Source organism: Lampetra fluviatilis, chromosome 77 (genome assembly GCF_964198595.1).
Source record: "Lampetra fluviatilis chromosome 77, kcLamFluv1.1, whole genome shotgun sequence".
NCBI classification, from domain to species: domain Eukaryota; kingdom Metazoa; phylum Chordata; class Hyperoartia; order Petromyzontiformes; family Petromyzontidae; genus Lampetra; species Lampetra fluviatilis.
In genome coordinates, this window is record NC_136351.1 from 430944 (window position 1) to 447695 (window position 16752).

Consider the following 16752-nt stretch of genomic DNA (forward strand, 5'->3'; position numbering starts at 1 on the left):
CACACAGTACACGCATACAGTACACACACAGTACACACACAGTACACACATACAGTACACACACACAGTGCACACACAGAGCGTGTTACACACTCACACACAGTACACACACACAGTACACACACACACACTACACACACACAGTACACTCACACACAGTACACACACACACAGTACACACACACAGTACACACACACAGTACGCACACACACAGTACACACACAGTAAACACACACAGTACACACACACACAGTACACACAGTGTACACTCACACAGTACACACACATAGTGTACACACACACACAGTACACACACACACAGTACACACACACACAGTGTACACACACACACTATACACACACACACAGTACACACACAGTAAGTACACACATACACACAGTACACACACACAGTACACACACACAGTACACACACTCACAGTACACACACACACAGTACACACACACAGTACACACACACACACCGTGTACACACACACAGTGTACACACACACAGTGTACAAACACAGTACACACACAATACACACAGCGTGTTACACACACAGTACACACACACACAGTACACACAGTACACACACACAGTACACACACACAGTACACACACAGTGTACACACACAGTACACACGCACACAGTACACACACAGTGTACACACACAGTACATACACACAGCTAAAAATACACTCACACAGTACACACAGTACACACACAGTGTACACACACAGTACACACACACAGTACACACACACAGTACACACACACAGTACACACACACACAGTACACACACAGTGTACACACACAGTACACACACAGCTAAAAATACACTCACACAGTACACACAGAACACACACAGTGTACACACACAGTACACACACACACACACAGAACACACAAACAGTACACACACACAGTACACACACATACACTACACACACAGCCTGTTACACACACACACACACAGCGTGTTACACACACACACAGCGTGTTACACACACACACAGCCTGTTACACACACACACAGTACACACACATACACACAGCCTGTTACACACACACACAGCGTGTTACACACACACACACACAGCGTGTTACACACACACAGTACACACAGCCTGTTACACACACACAGCCTGTTACACACACACACACTCCGCCTGTATGAATGAAACTCAGCTCACTAAGTGAATAGCGGAGCCTCAGCCAATCAGACGTCAACCAAACTCCGCCCACACCGTGTGCAAAGCTGTTACAACTCCTGTACTGTAGTGGCGACCGAGTGCATTTCATCGCTCTGAGCACCGCCCGGTGACTTGTCCTTGAGACAACTTGTGTGTGTGTGTCTGTGTGTGTGTGTCTCTGTGTGTGTCTGTGTGTGTGTGTCTCTGTGTGTGTCTGTGTGTGTGTGTGTCTGTGTGTGTCTGTGTGTGTGTGTGTCTGTGTGTGTGTCTGTGTGTGTGTGTGTCTGTGTGTGTGTGTGTCTGTGTGTGTGTGTCTGTGTGTGTGTGTGTCTGTGTGTGTGTCTCTGTGTGTGTGTCTGTCTGTGTGTCTGTGTGTGTGTCTGTGTGTGTGTCTGTGTGTGTCTGTGTGTGTGTGTGTCTGTGTGTGTGTGTGTGTCTGTGTGTGTGTCTGTGTGTGTGTAGCGACTTCACGAACTCGACCGAGAACAACTTCCACACCGCGAGTTGCACCACCACCAACACCACCAACACCACCACCAACACCACAACCACCACAACCACCACCCATTGGGCACGAGGCCTGCAGGGTGAACGCGACCAACTTTGAATTTTTTATTTTTTTTATTTTTTTTTAAAACAACAACACAAAATGTGTTTTATTTTAAAACAACAACAGAAAATGTTTCTACTTCGTCAGCAACGACTTCGAATATGCCCCTCGCTCGTTCATTGACGAAGGTGATGTGATGGGTGGTGGTGATGGTGGTTGTGGTGGTGGTTGTTGTGGTGATGGTGTTGATGGTGATGGTGGTTGTGATGGTGGTAGAGGTGGTCGTTGTGGTGGAGTTGGTCGTGGTGGAGGTGGTGGTGGTTGTGGTCGTTGTGCTGGTGGTGGGGGTAGTGGTGGTGGTGATGGTGGTGGTGTTGGGGGTAGTGGTGGTGGTGGTGTTGATGGTGCTGGTGATGGTGGTCGTGGTGGTGGTGGTTGTGGTGGTGTTGGGGGTGGTGGTGATGGTGGTGGTGGTGGTTGTGATGGTGGTAGAGGTGGTGGTAGTGGTGGTTGTGGTGGTGGTGATGGTGGTGGATGGTGGTGGATGGTGTTGGGGGTAGTGGTGGTTGTGGTGGTGGTGGTTGTGGTGGTGATGGTGGTGGTGATGGTGGTTGTGGTTGTGGTGGTGGTCGTGATGGTGGTGGTGGTTGTGGTGGTGGTTGTGGTGGTGGTCGTTGTGCTGGTGGTTGTGGTGGGGGTAGTGGTGGTGGTTGTGGTTGTGGTGGAGGTGGTGGTAGTGGTGGTTGTGGTCACATCGCCAATTCGGCGCGGTAAAGATCAACTCAACCGATCTGGATTTGAAGCTTTCGCGACTGCACGGATCCAAACTCTGTGTCTCTTTCGGTAAAGTCACGTGGGTCGACTAAATAGAATACATCACGACGTTTCGGGCGCAACACAGCGGTCAAAGGCGGACAGCACAATAACCACGCACACAAACATTCTGTGATGATGATGGTGGTGGTGATAATGTGATGCAGAGCCCGTCAATACCATTGGGTCTAAACACAATCCGCGTGTCTCTACACCGCCCGTGTGAGACGGGAGGAGACAAACAGCACAAGCACCATGCACCATGTTCACGCCGTCAAACAATGGTGTCCCGATTGGCACGGTCGGCTACGTATGGTGCGAAAGAAGTCCGGCGTACACACACACTTACATTGCGTGGGTGGGTGGGTGAGTGGGTGGGTGAGTGAGTGGGTGGGTGGGTGAGTTGGTGGGTGGGTGAGTGAGTTGGTGGGTGGGTAGATGAGGGAGGAGGTGGGTGGGTGGGTGGGTGAGTAGGTGAGTGAGTATTTTTAGTGGGACATACAGACACACACACACAGACACACACAGACACACAGACAGACACACGTACACACAGACAGACACACGTATAGAGACAAACGGCCACACACACAGACACGCACGCGTCGCTCCTCCGCCCTCCATTGTTGCTGGAGGGCGACTGCCTCCAACTGCCCAGTAGCGTCCTTCACGAGCCTCCTCCACAGAGGCCGATCTTGACACCGCTGGTACCAGTCATCGGAAAGTCCACTCAGCTCCACGTCCTCCTGTACCACATCACTCCATCTCTTCTCTAGCCCGTGCCGCGCCCGTTTAGCACCCTCGATCCGGCCGAACAAAAGCTGTTTAGGCATGCGGTGGCTGGGCATGCGGGCTACATGACCCAGCCAACGCAGCCTTGCCTGCCGGAGGAGCTCACCGATGGGACTTTGTCCAGATCTTTCAAGGATTTGTGAACTCCTCACACAATCCGGCCTGGTTAATCCCAGGATGGATCGTAGGCAGGCCAGCCTAAATGTTTCCAACCGGCGAAGATGCTCCATTAGGGGGGTCCACGTTTCGCAAGCGTAGAGAAGGGAGGGAATGACCGTGGCCGAGAAGACCTGAAGCTTCGTGCAGAGCGACAGACCAGGTAGCTTCCACACAGCGTTACGCAACCGATGAAAAGATATTCCCGCACGACTGATTCGAGGTGAGATCTCTTCTGTTAAACTGGAGCCGGTCATAAGCACACTGCCCAGGTATGGGAAACTCTCCACTCTCTCCACAACTGCCACATCACCGATTGGGAGTTGTGGGAGTGGAGTGTCCGATGGTACAAAATACCCAGGCAGGTGCTTAGTTTTGGTGGGGCTGATGGTAAGGCCCCACCTCTTAGTGGCACGCTCCAGTCTCAGCAGCAGCGTCTCCAACTCCTCTTCTGAATGAGCAGATATTACCAAATCATCGGCATACATAACGTGGTTGACCAATAGGGAGCCATCCCTTGATCGCACCTGGGCGTCGATCAGCCTCCCATTATATCTGTACCAAATGGAAATTCCCCCGGTACAGCTATTGAAGGCTTCACAAACGACGTGGTCAAAATAGATGTTAAATAATGTGGGAGCCAGAGGACATCTCTGTCGCACCCCAAGGTGTACAGGGAATGGCTCCGACTCCCGGCCACGTAGTTTAACCCAGGCCCGCTCACCATCATGAAGGTCCTTAATGATCGTGAGCAGAGGGTCAGGGACTCCGAAAGCACGAAAAACATCCCAGAGCCCAGGCCTACTGATGATATCATAGGCCTTGACCAGGTCAATAAAGCAGAGATGTAGGTCTTGTTGGAATTCCCTATACCTCTGCTGTAGCAGACGGACAGAAAATATGGCATCTGTGCAGGACCGCCCTTTCCTGAAACCACATTGGGTCTCCGCAAGCCTCTCCTCAGCGCGCCTGGCAAGGCGATGTTGAATAACCCTTGCCTGGTCCTTTCCCGGCACACTGAGGAGTGAAATGCCCCTGTAATTGTTACAGTCTGTGCGGCCCCCCTTCTTAAACAGACAGACACACACACAGACACACACAACAACAACAACCGCCATTCGCCACTAAGTGGCGGTGACGTCACCACGACGCTTGTGCCAGGCCATGTGCACCTTGACACACACAGACACACACACAGAAACACAGACACACACAGACACAACAACAACAACCGCCATTCGCCACTAAGTGGCGGTGACGTCACCACGACGCTTGTGCCAGGCCATGTGCACATTGACACACATACACACAGACAGACACACACACAGACAGACACACACACAGAAACACAGACACACATACAGACACACACACAAACACACACAGACACACACAGACACACACACAGACACACAGACACACACCACTCACACCTGCAGATCTCCGTGCCTGGAGCGGCTGGAGCCCGGCCTGCCACCATAGGCCCCATCGCTCACCACGGCCGGAGAAATCGCTCGAGGAGACATCACGGCAGGAGAAGACATCACGGGAGGAGACATCACTGGAGGAGGACACATCACAGGAGGAGGACACATCACAGGAGAAGCCATCACAGGAGGAGACATGGCCGCCCCAGGAGACATCCCAGGAGACATCACGGGAGACATGGCCGCCCCCGGGGGCGGCTCCCACGCGGGGAGGCCCAGCGGTTCCCCCCGAAGCCTGCCGCTCTCCTGGCTCTCCCAGTCCTGCCGGGACGGCCCCCGAGGCCTCCCGGCCCCCGTGGGCCCCGTGGCCCCCGCGGCCCCCGCTGGCTCGGCCTGCTGGTACAGGCTGTAGAGCGGCGGGGCGCCCGCGTAGGCCGGAGCCTCGGGCGGTCGATCGAAGTCTCCCGCCGGCTGGGGCGGTCCGCCCGGTACCGGCGCGGCGGCGACGCCGACGACGTCCGCTGCCTCCCGGCGCTTGGCCCGGCGTCGGCGCGCGGCGTGGCACAGCAAGTAGGCGAACTCGGCGACGTTGAGGGCCAGGCCGAGGCTCGAGGCGGCGAGCATGAGGCGCACGTAGACGGTCTTCTCGGTGGCGCGCGACACGAAGCAGTCGACGACGTTGGGGCAGGGCCACGTGCGGCAGCGGTAGAGGTGGGCCAGCGACAGGCCGAAGAGGCGGCCCTGCCCGTAGATGAACGAGGCCTCCAGCAGGGCCCGGCAGGCGAGGCTCAGGAGGTACGAGCGCAGGAGGGCCCCGCGGATTGGCACGCGGCCGTCCGGAGAGACGCGGGGGGATGGGGGGGGCTTGCCGCTTGCTGAGGGGGCGCTGGGCTGCTTGCTCTCCTGGGGGGGGTGAGAGAGACACGTGGTGAGACACGTGGTGAGGGACACGTGGTGAGAGAGACACGTGGTGAGAGAGACACGTGGTGAGAGAGACACGTGGTGAGAGAGACACGTGGTGAGAGAGACACGTGGTGAGAGAGACACTTGGTGAGAGAGACACGTGGTGAGAGAGATACGTGGTGAGAGAGACACGTGGTGAGAGTCACGTGGTGAGAGAGACACGTGGTGAGAGAGACACGTGGTGAGAGAGACACATGGTGAGAGACACGTGGTGAGAGAGACACGTGGGGAGAGACGTGGTGAGACACGTGGTGAGAGAGACACGTGGTGAGAGACGTGGTGAGAGAAACACGTGGTGAGAGAGACACGTGGTGAGAGAGACACAATGGTGAGAAAGACACGTGGTGAGAGAGACACGTGGTGAGACACGTGGTGAGAGAGACACGTGTGGGGGGGGGGGCAGGGGGGGGGCGGGAGGGGGGTGGAGGATACGACGTGGGATGGGTACGACGGACAGATGCGATGGATGGATGCGATGGAGAGATGCGATGGAGAGATGCGATGGAGAGATACGATGGAGAGATGCGATGGAGAGATGCGATGGAGAGATGCGATGGAGAGATACGATGGAGAGATACGATGGAGAGATACGAGGGAGAGATGCGATGGAGAGATACGATGGAGAGATTCGATGGAGAGATGCGATGGAGAGATGCGATGGAGAGATACGATGGAGAGATGCGATGGAGAGATACAATGGAGAGATACGATGGAGAGATACGATGGAGAGATACAATGGAGAGATATGATGGAGAGATGCGATGGAGAGATACAATGGAGAGATACGAGGAAGAGATACGATGGAGAGATGCGATGGAGAGATACAATGGAGAGATACGATGGAGAGATACAATGGAGAGATACGATGGAGAGATACGATGGAGAGATACGATGGAGAGATACAATGGAGAGATACGGTGGAGAGATACGATGGAGAGATACGATAGAGAGATGCAATGGAGAGATACGATGGAGAGATGCGATGGAGAGATACGATGGAGAGATGCGATGGAGAGATGCGATGGAGAGATGCGATTGAGAGATACGATGGAGAGATACGATGGAGAGATGCGATTGAGAGATACGATGGAGAGATGCGATGGAGAGATTCGATGGAGAGATGCGATGGAGAGATGCGATGGAGAGATGCGATGGAGAGATACGATGGAGAGATGCGATGGAGAGATGCGATGGAGAGATACGATGGAGAGATGCGATGGAGAGATACAATGGAGAGATACGATGGAGAGATGCGATGGAGAGACACGATGGAGAGAATCGATGGAGAGACACGATGGATGGATGCGACAGATGGATAGACACGAACAACAGATACAATCGATGGGTCGATACGATGGGTGCATATGGCCGGTTGTGAGGTCACAGACGGTGGGGAGGTGGTGGTGTGTGTGTGTCTGTATGTGTGTGCGGTGTGTGTGTGTCTGTGTGTGTGTGCGTGTGTGTGTGTGTCTGTGTGTGTGTGTCTGTATGTGTGTCTGTGTGTCTGTGTGTGTGTCTGTGTTTGTCTGTGTGTGTGTCTGTGTCTGTGTGTGTGTCTGTGTGTGTGTCTGTGCGTGTGTCTGTGTGTCTGTGTGTGTGTGTCTGTATGTGTGTCTTTGTGTCTGTGTGTGTGTCTGTGTTTGTCTGTGTGTGTGTCTGTGTCTGTGTGTGTGTCTGTGTGTGTGTCTGTGTGTCTGTGTGTGTGCGCACCACCTTACCTGCCTGACGACGTGCAGCACGTGCCCCAGGTAGGCGAGTGCGTGTCTGTGTGTGTGTGTGTCTGTGTGTCTCTGTGTGTGTCTGTGTGTGTGTGTGTGCGTGTGTCTCTGTCTGTGTGTGTGTGTTTGTGTGTGTGTCTGCGCGTGTGTCTGTGTGTCTCTCTGCGTGCACACACAAACACACACCACCTCACCTGCCTGACGACGTGCAGCACGTGCCCCAGGTAGGCGAGTGCGGGCGTGGAGACGGCGATGACCTGCAGGCCCCAGTAGCGCACGTGCGAGATGGGGAACGCCGTGTCGTAGCACACGTTCTCGCAGCCCGGCTGCTGCGTGTTGCAGCTGAAGTCCGACTGCTCGTCGCCCCAAACCTGCGGGGGAGGGAGGGGCCAAGCATTGTGACGTCACAGGGAGGGGGGCGGGGCCATCGTCGTGACGTCACGAGTCGTAGCACACGTTCTCGCAGCCTGGCTGCTGCGTTTTGCAGCTGAAGTCCGACTGCTCGTCGCCCCACACCTGCGGGGGAGGGGGGGGCAGCATTGTGACGTCACAGGGAAGGGGTGGGGCCAGCATTGTGACGTCACAGGGACGAAGGTGTGGCCAGCGTTGTGACGTCACGCGGAGGGGGAACACGCGGCGCCTTTGCGACGTCACAGAGGGGGCTCCCGTTGTTACGTCACGGACACGCCCCCCTTGTGACGTCACGGACACGCGCCCCTTGTGACGTCACGGACACGGCCCCTTGTGACGTCACGGACACGCCCCCCCCTCACCTGGTCTGCGCCGGCGGTGAGCACGAGGATTCGCAGCACGAAGAGCACGGAGAGCCACACGCGGCCCACGGCAGTGGAGTGCTCCTGGGCTGAGTCCAGCAGAGAGCCCAGCAGGCCAAAGTCTCCCATGGGTCTCTACAGAGAGACACGTGGTGAGACACGTGGGGAGAGACGTGGTGAGACACGTGGTGAGAGAGACAAGTGGTGAGACACGTGGTGAGAGACACGGGGAGAGAGACACGTGGTGAGAGAGACACGTAGTGAGAGAGACACGTGGGAGAGAGACACGTGGTGAGAGAGACACGTGGTGAGAGAGACACGTGGTGAGAGACACGGGGAGAGAGACACGGGAAGAGAGAGAAACGTGGAGAGAGACACGGGGAGAGAGACACGGGGAGAGAGACACGGGGGGAGAGACACGGGGGGAGAGACACGGGGGGAGAGACACGGGGAGAGAGACACGGGGAGAGAGACACGTGGTGAGAGAGACACGTGGTGAGAGAGACACGTGGTGAGAGAGACACGTGGTGAGAGACACGGGGAGAGAGACATGTGGTGAGAGAGACACGCGGAGAGAGACACGGGGAGAGAGACACGGAGAGAGAGAAACACGAGGGGAGAGACACGGGGAGAGAGACACGTGGAGAGAGACACGCGGAGAGAGACACGGGGAGAGAGACACGGAGAGAGACACGTGGTGAGAGAGACACGTGGTGAGAGAGACACGTGGTGAGAGAGACACGGAGAGAGAGACACGGGGAGAGAGACACTGGGAGAGAGACACGTGGTGAGAGAGAGAGACACGTGGTGAGAGAGACACGTGGTGAGAGAGACACGTGGTGAGAGAGACAAGTGGTGAGACACGTGGTGAGAGACATGGGGAGAGAGACATGGGGAGAGAGACACGGGGAGAGAGAGACACGGAGAGAGACACGTGGTGAGTGAGTCACGTGGTGAGAGAGACACGTGGTGAGAGAGACACGTGGTGAGAGAGACACGTGGTGGGAGAGACACGTGGTGAGAGAGACACGTGGTGAGAGAGACACGTGGTAAGATAGACACGGAGAGAGACACGTGGTGAGAGAGACACGTGGTGAGAGAGACACGTGGTAAGAGACACGTGGTGAGAGAGACACGTGGTGAGAGACACGGGGAGAGAGAGACACGCGGTGAGAGAGACACGCGGTGAGAGAGACACGCGGTGAGAGAGACACGCGGTGAGAGAGACACGGGGAGAGAGACACGGGGGGAGAGACACGGGGAGAGAGACAGGGGAGAGAGACACTGGGAGAGAGACACGGGGAGAGAGACACGTGGTGAGAGAGACACGTGGAGAGAGAGACACGTGGTGAGAGAGACACGTGGTGAGAGAGACACGTGGAGAGAGAGACACGTGGTGAGAGAGACACGTGGTGAGAGAGACACGGTGAGAGAGAGAGACACGTGGTGAGAGAGACACGTGGTGAGAGAGACACGGTGAGAGAGAGAGACACGGAGAGAGACACGGGGTGAGAGACACGGGGAGAGAGACACGGGGAGAGACACGGGGAGAGAGACAGGGGAGAGAGACACGGGGAGAGAGACACGGGGAGAGAGACACGTGGTGAGAGAGACACGTGGAGAGAGAGACACGTGGCGAGAGAGACACGCGGTGAGAGAGACACGCGGTGAGAGAGACACGCGGTGAGAGAGACACGCGGTGAGAGAGACACGGGGAGAGAGACACGGGGGGAGAGACACGGGGAGAGAGACAGGGGAGAGAGACACTGGGAGAGAGACACGGGGAGAGAGACACGTGGTGAGAGAGACACGTGGAGAGAGAGACACGTGGTGAGAGAGACACGTGGTGAGAGAGACACGGTGAGAGAGACACGTGGTGAGAGAGACACGTGGTGAGAGAGACACGGTGAGAGAGACACGTGGAGAGAGAGACACGGAGAGAGACACGGGGTGAGAGACACGGGGAGAGAGACACGGGGAGAGACACGGGGAGAGAGACAGGGGAGAGAGACACGGGGAGAGAGACACGGGGAGAGAGACACGTGGTGAGAGAGACACGTGGAGAGAGAGACACGTGGTGAGAGAGACACGTGGTGAGAGAGACACGTGGTGAGAGAGACACGTGGTGAGAGAGACACGGTGAGAGAGACACGTGTTGAGAGAGACACGGTGAGAGAGACACGTGGTGAGAGAGACACAGTGAGAGAGACACGTGGAGAGAGAGACACGGAGAGAGACACGGGGTGAGAGACACGGGGAGAGAGACACGGGGAGAGATACACGGAGAGAGACACGGGGGGAGAGACACGGGGAGAGAGACACGGGCAAAGAGACACAGAGAGAGACACTGGGAGAGACACGGAGAGAGAGACACGGGGAGAGAGAGACACGTGGTGAGAGAGACACGGGGAGAGAGACACGTGGAGAGAGAGACACGTGGTGAGAGAGACACGGGGAGAGACACGTGGTGAGAGAGACACGGGGAGAGAGACACGTGGAGAGAGACACGGGGAGAGAGACACGGGGAGAGAGACACATGGTGAGAGAGACACGTGGTGAGAGGGTCACGTGGTGAGAGGGTCACGTGGTGAGAGGGTCACGTGGTGAGAGAGACACGTGGAGAGAGAGACACGCGGTGAGAGAGACACGGGGAGAGAGACACGGGGAGAGAGACACGGGGAGAGACACGTGGTGAGAGAGACACGTGGTGAGAGAGACACGTGGTGGGAGAGACACGTGGTGAGAGAGACACGTGGTGAGAGAAACACGGAGAGAGACACGTGGAGAGAGAGACACGGAGAGAGACACGGGGTGAGAGACACGGGGAGAGAGACACGGGGAGAGACACGGGGAGAGAGACAGGGGAGAGAGACACGGGGAGAGAGACACGGGGAGAGAGAGACACGTGGTGAGAGAGACACGTGGTGAGAGAGACACGTGGTGAGAGAGACACGGGGAGAAAGACACGTGGAGAGAGACACGGGGAGAGAGACACGGGGAGAGAGACACGTGGTGAGAGAGACACGTGGTGAGAGGGTCACGTGGTGAGAGGGTCACGTGGTGAGAGGGTCACGTGGTGAGAGAGACACGTGGTGAGAGGGTCATGTGGAGAGAGAGACACGGGGAGAGACACGTGGTGAGAGAGACACGGGGAGAGAGACACGTGGAGAGAGACACGGGGAGAGAGACACGGGGAGAGAGACACGTGGTGAGAGAGACACGTGGTGAGAGAGACACGGGGAGAGACACGTGGTGAGAGAGACACGGGGAGAGAGACACGTGGAGAGAGACACGGGGAGAGAGACACGGGGAGAGAGACACGTGGTGAGAGAGACACGTGGTGAGAGGGTCACGTGGTGAGAGGGTCACGTGGTGAGAGGGTCACGTGGTGAGAGAGACACGTGGAAAGAGAGACACGCGGTGAGAGACACGGGGAGAGAGACACGGGGAGAGACACGTGGTGATAGAGACACGGGGAGAGAGACACGGGGAGAGAGAGACACGGGGAGAGACACGGAGAGAGAGACACGGGGAGAGACACGGGGAGAGAGACACGTGGAGAGTGAGACACGGAGAGAGACACGTGGTGAGAGAGACACGTGGTGAGAGAGACACGGTGAGAGAGACACGTGGAGAGAGAGACACGGAGAGAGACATGGGGTGAGAGACACTGAGAGAGAGACACGTGGAGAGAGAGACACGTGGTGAGAGAGACACGGGGAGAGACACGTGGTGAGAGAGACACGGGGAGAGAGACACGTGGAGAGAGACACGGGGAGAGAGACACGGGGAGAGAGACACGTGGTGAGAGAGACACGTGGTGAGAGGGTCACGTGGTGAGAGAGACACGTGGAGAGAGAGACACGTGGTGAGAGAGACACGGGGGGAGAGAGACACGGGTAGAGAGACACGGGGAGAGAGACACGGGGAGAGACACGTGGTGAGAGAGACACGGGGAGAGAGACACGTGGAGAGAGACACGGGGAGAGAGACACGTGGTGAGAGAGACACGTGGTGAGAGGGTCACGTGGTGAGAGGGTCAAGTGGTGAGAGGGTCACGTGGTGAGAGGGTCACGTGGTGAGATAGACACGGGGAGAGAGACACGTGGTGAGACACGTGGTGAGAGAGACACGTGGGGAGAGAGACACATGGTGAGTGAGTCACGTGGTAAGAGAGACACGTGGTGAGAGAGACACGTGGTGAGAGAGACACGTGGTGAGAGAGACACGTGGTGAGAGAGACACGTGGTGAGAGAGACACGGGGAGAGAGACACCGGGAGAGACACGGGGAGAGACACGGGGAGAGACACGGAGAGAGAGACGCGGGGAGAGACACGGGGAGAGAGACACGGGGAGAGTGAGACACGGAGAGAGAGACACGGGGAGAGAGACACGTGGTGAGAGAGACACGTGTAGAGAGAGACACCGGGAGAGGGACGCGGGGGGAGAGACGCGGGGAGAGAAACACGGGGAGAGAGACACGGGGAGAGAGACACGGAGAGAGACACGGGGAGAGAGACACGTGGTGGGAGACACGGGGAGAGACACGGAGGGAGAGACACGGGGAGAGAGACACGGGGAGAGAGACACGTGGTGAGAGAGACACGGGGAGAGAGAGACACGGGGAGAGAGACACGGGGAGAGAGACACGGAGAGTGACACACGTGTTTGGAGACACGGGGAGAGACACGGAGGGAGAGTCACGGGGAGAGAGACACGGGGAGAGAGACACGTGGGGAGAGAGACACGGGGAGAGAGACACGGAGAGAGAGAGACACGGAGAGAGAGACACGGAGAGAGACACGGGGAGAGAGACACAGGGGGAGAGAGAGACACGTGGTGAGAGAGACACCGGGAGAGAGAGAGACACGGGGAGAGAGACACGGTGAGAGAGAGACACGGGGGGAGAGACACGGGGAGAGAGAGACACGTGGTGAGAGAGACACGTGGTGAGAGGGTCACGTGGTGAGAGGGTCACGTGGTGAGAGGGTCACGTGGTGAGAGAGACACGTGGTGAGAGGGTCATGTGGAGAGAGAGACACGTGGTGAGAGGGTCATGTGGAGAGAGAGACACGGGGAGAGACACGTGGTGAGAGAGACACGGGGAGAGAGACACGGGGAGAGAGACACGTGGTGAGAGAGACACGTGGTGAGAGAGACACGGGGAGAGACACGTGGTGAGAGAGACACGGGGAGAGAGACACGTGGAGAGAGACACGGGGAGAGAGACACGGGGAGAGAGACACGTGGTGAGAGAGACACGTGGTGAGAGGGTCACGTGGTGAGAGGGTCACGTGGTGAGAGGGTCACGTGGTGAGAGAGACACGTGGAAAGAGAGACACGCGGTGAGAGACACGGGGAGAGAGACACGGGGAGAGACACGTGGTGATAGAGACACGGGGAGAGAGACACGGGGAGAGAGAGACACGGGGAGAGACACGGAGAGAGAGACACGGGGAGAGACACGGGGAGAGAGACACGTGGAGAGTGAGACACGGAGAGAGACACGTGGTGAGAGAGACACGTGGTGAGAGAGACACGGTGAGAGAGACACGTGGAGAGAGAGACACGGAGAGAGACATGGGGTGAGAGACACTGGGAGAGAGACACGTGGAGAGAGAGACACGTGGTGAGAGAGACACGGGGAGAGACACGTGGTGAGAGAGACACGGGGAGAGAGACACGTGGAGAGAGACACGGGGAGAGAGACACGGGGAGAGAGACACGTGGTGAGAGAGACACGTGGTGAGAGGGTCACGTGGTGAGAGAGACACGTGGAGAGAGAGACACGTGGTGAGAGAGACACGGGGGGAGAGAGACACGGGTAGAGAGACACGGGGAGAGAGACACGGGGAGAGACACGTGGTGAGAGAGACACGGGGAGAGAGACACGTGGAGAGAGACACGGGGAGAGAGACACGTGGTGAGAGAGACACGTGGTGAGAGGGTCACGTGGTGAGAGGGTCAAGTGGTGAGAGGGTCACGTGGTGAGAGGGTCACGTGGTGAGATAGACACGGGGAGAGAGACACGTGGTGAGACACGTGGTGAGAGAGACACGTGGGGAGAGAGACACATGGTGAGTGAGTCACGTGGTAAGAGAGACACGTGGTGAGAGAGACACGTGGTGAGAGAGACACGTGGTGAGAGAGACACGTGGTGAGAGAGACACGTGGTGAGAGAGACACGGGGAGAGAGACACCGGGAGAGACACGGGGAGAGACACGGGGAGAGACACGGAGAGAGAGACGCGGGGAGAGACACGGGGAGAGAGACACGGGGAGAGTGAGACACGGAGAGAGAGACACGGGGAGAGAGACACGGGGAGAGAGACACGTGGTGAGAGAGACACGTGTAGAGAGAGACACCGGGAGAGGGACGCGGGGGGAGAGACGCGGGGAGAGAAACACGGGGAGAGAGACACGGGGAGAGAGACACGGAGAGAGACACGGGGAGAGAGACACGTGGTGGGAGACACGGGGAGAGACACGGAGGGAGAGACACGGGGAGAGAGACACGGGGAGAGAGACACGTGGTGAGAGAGACACGGGGAGAGAGAGACACGGGGAGAGAGACACGGGGAGAGAGACACGGAGAGTGACACGGGGAGAGAAACACGTGTTTGGAGACACGGGGAGAGACACGGAGGGAGAGTCACGGGGAGAGAGACACGGGGAGAGAGACACGTGGGGAGAGAGACACGGGGAGAGAGACACGGAGAGAGAGAGACACGGAGAGAGAGACACGGAGAGAGACACGGGGAGAGAGACACAGGGGGAGAGAGAGACACGTGGTGAGAGAGACACCGGGAGAGAGAGAGACACGGGGAGAGAGACACGGTGAGAGAGAGACACGGGGGGAGAGACACGGGGAGAGAGAGACACGTGGTGAGAGAGACACGGGGGGAGAGAGTCACGTGGTGAGAGAGACACGTGGTGAGAGAGAGACACGGAGTGAGAGAGAGACACGTGGTGAGAGAGACACAGAGACCCAATGACTCATCACCACACATTGACCCATAGACTCACCACCACCACACAGAGACCCATAGACTCACCACACAGAGACCCACAGACTCACCATCACACAGAGACCCACAGACTCACCACCACTACACAGAGACCCATAGACTCACCACCACTACACAGAGACCCCTAGACTCACCACCACACAGAGACCCATATTCTCACGACCACATATAGACCCATAGACTCACCACCACACAGAGACCCAAATACTCACTACCACATATAGACCCATAGACTCACCACCACACAGAGACCCCTAGACTCACCACCACACAGAGACCCATATACTCACTACCACATATAGACCCATAGACTCACCACCACACAGAGACCCATAGACTCACCACCACACAGAGACCCATATGCTCATCACCACACAGAGACCCATAGACTCATCACCACACAGAGACCCATAGACTCACCACCACACAGAGACCCATAGACTCACCACCACCACACAGAGACCCATAGACTCACCACCACACAGAGACCCATAGACTCACCACCACACAGAGACCCATAGACTCACCACCACACAGAGACCCACAGACTCACCACCACACAGAGACCCATAGACTCACCACCACACAGAGACCCATATACTCATCACCACACAGAGACCCATATACTCATCACCACACAGAGACCCATAGACTCATCACCACACAGAGACCCATAGACTCATCACCACACAGAGACCCATAGACTCACCACCACACAGAGACACATAGACTCACCACCACACAGAGACCCATAGACTAATCACACAGAGACCCATAGACTCACCACCACACAGAGACTCATATACTCATCACCACACAGAGACCCATAGACTCATCACCACACAGAGACCCATAGACTCACCAACACCACACAAAGACCCATAGACTCACCACCACACAGAGACCCATAGACTCACCACCACACAGAGACCCACAGACTCACCACCACACAGAGAGCCATAGACTCGCCACTACACAGAGACCCATAGACTCATCACCACCACACAGAGACCCATAGACTCACCACCACTACACAGAGACCCATAAACTCATCACCACACAGAGACCCACAGACTCACCACCACTACACAGAGACCCATAGACTCATCACCACACAGAGACCCATAGACTCATCACACAGAGACCCATAGACTCATCACCACACAGTGACCCATAGACTCACCATCACACAAAGACCCATAGACTCACCACCACACAGAGACCCATAGACTCACCACCACACAGAGACCCACAGACTCACCACCACACAGAGACCCATAAACTCGCCATTACACAGAGACCCATAGACTCATCACCACCACACAGAGACC

The 16752-nt window shown here is 56.8% G+C and overlaps 1 protein-coding gene across 1 annotated transcript in view; it reads right to left on the bottom strand.

Annotated features, from left to right (window-relative positions):
* Positions 1 to 1813: 1813 nt before the first annotated feature.
* LOC144953502 (gap junction Cx32.7 protein-like) overlaps positions 1814 to 16752 on the bottom strand; it is a 16426-nt gene continuing 1487 nt past the window's right edge. The window contains exons 2-4 of the mRNA XM_078884046.1: positions 8393 to 8527; positions 7814 to 7990; positions 1814 to 5841 (exon numbers count right to left, since the gene is read on the bottom strand). Coding sequence (XP_078740172.1) covers positions 4939 to 5841; positions 7814 to 7990; positions 8393 to 8521 — 1209 coding nt within the window. The 5' untranslated portion in view covers positions 8522 to 8527 and the 3' untranslated portion in view covers positions 1814 to 4938. The remainder of the gene's footprint in view (positions 5842 to 7813; positions 7991 to 8392; positions 8528 to 16752) is intronic.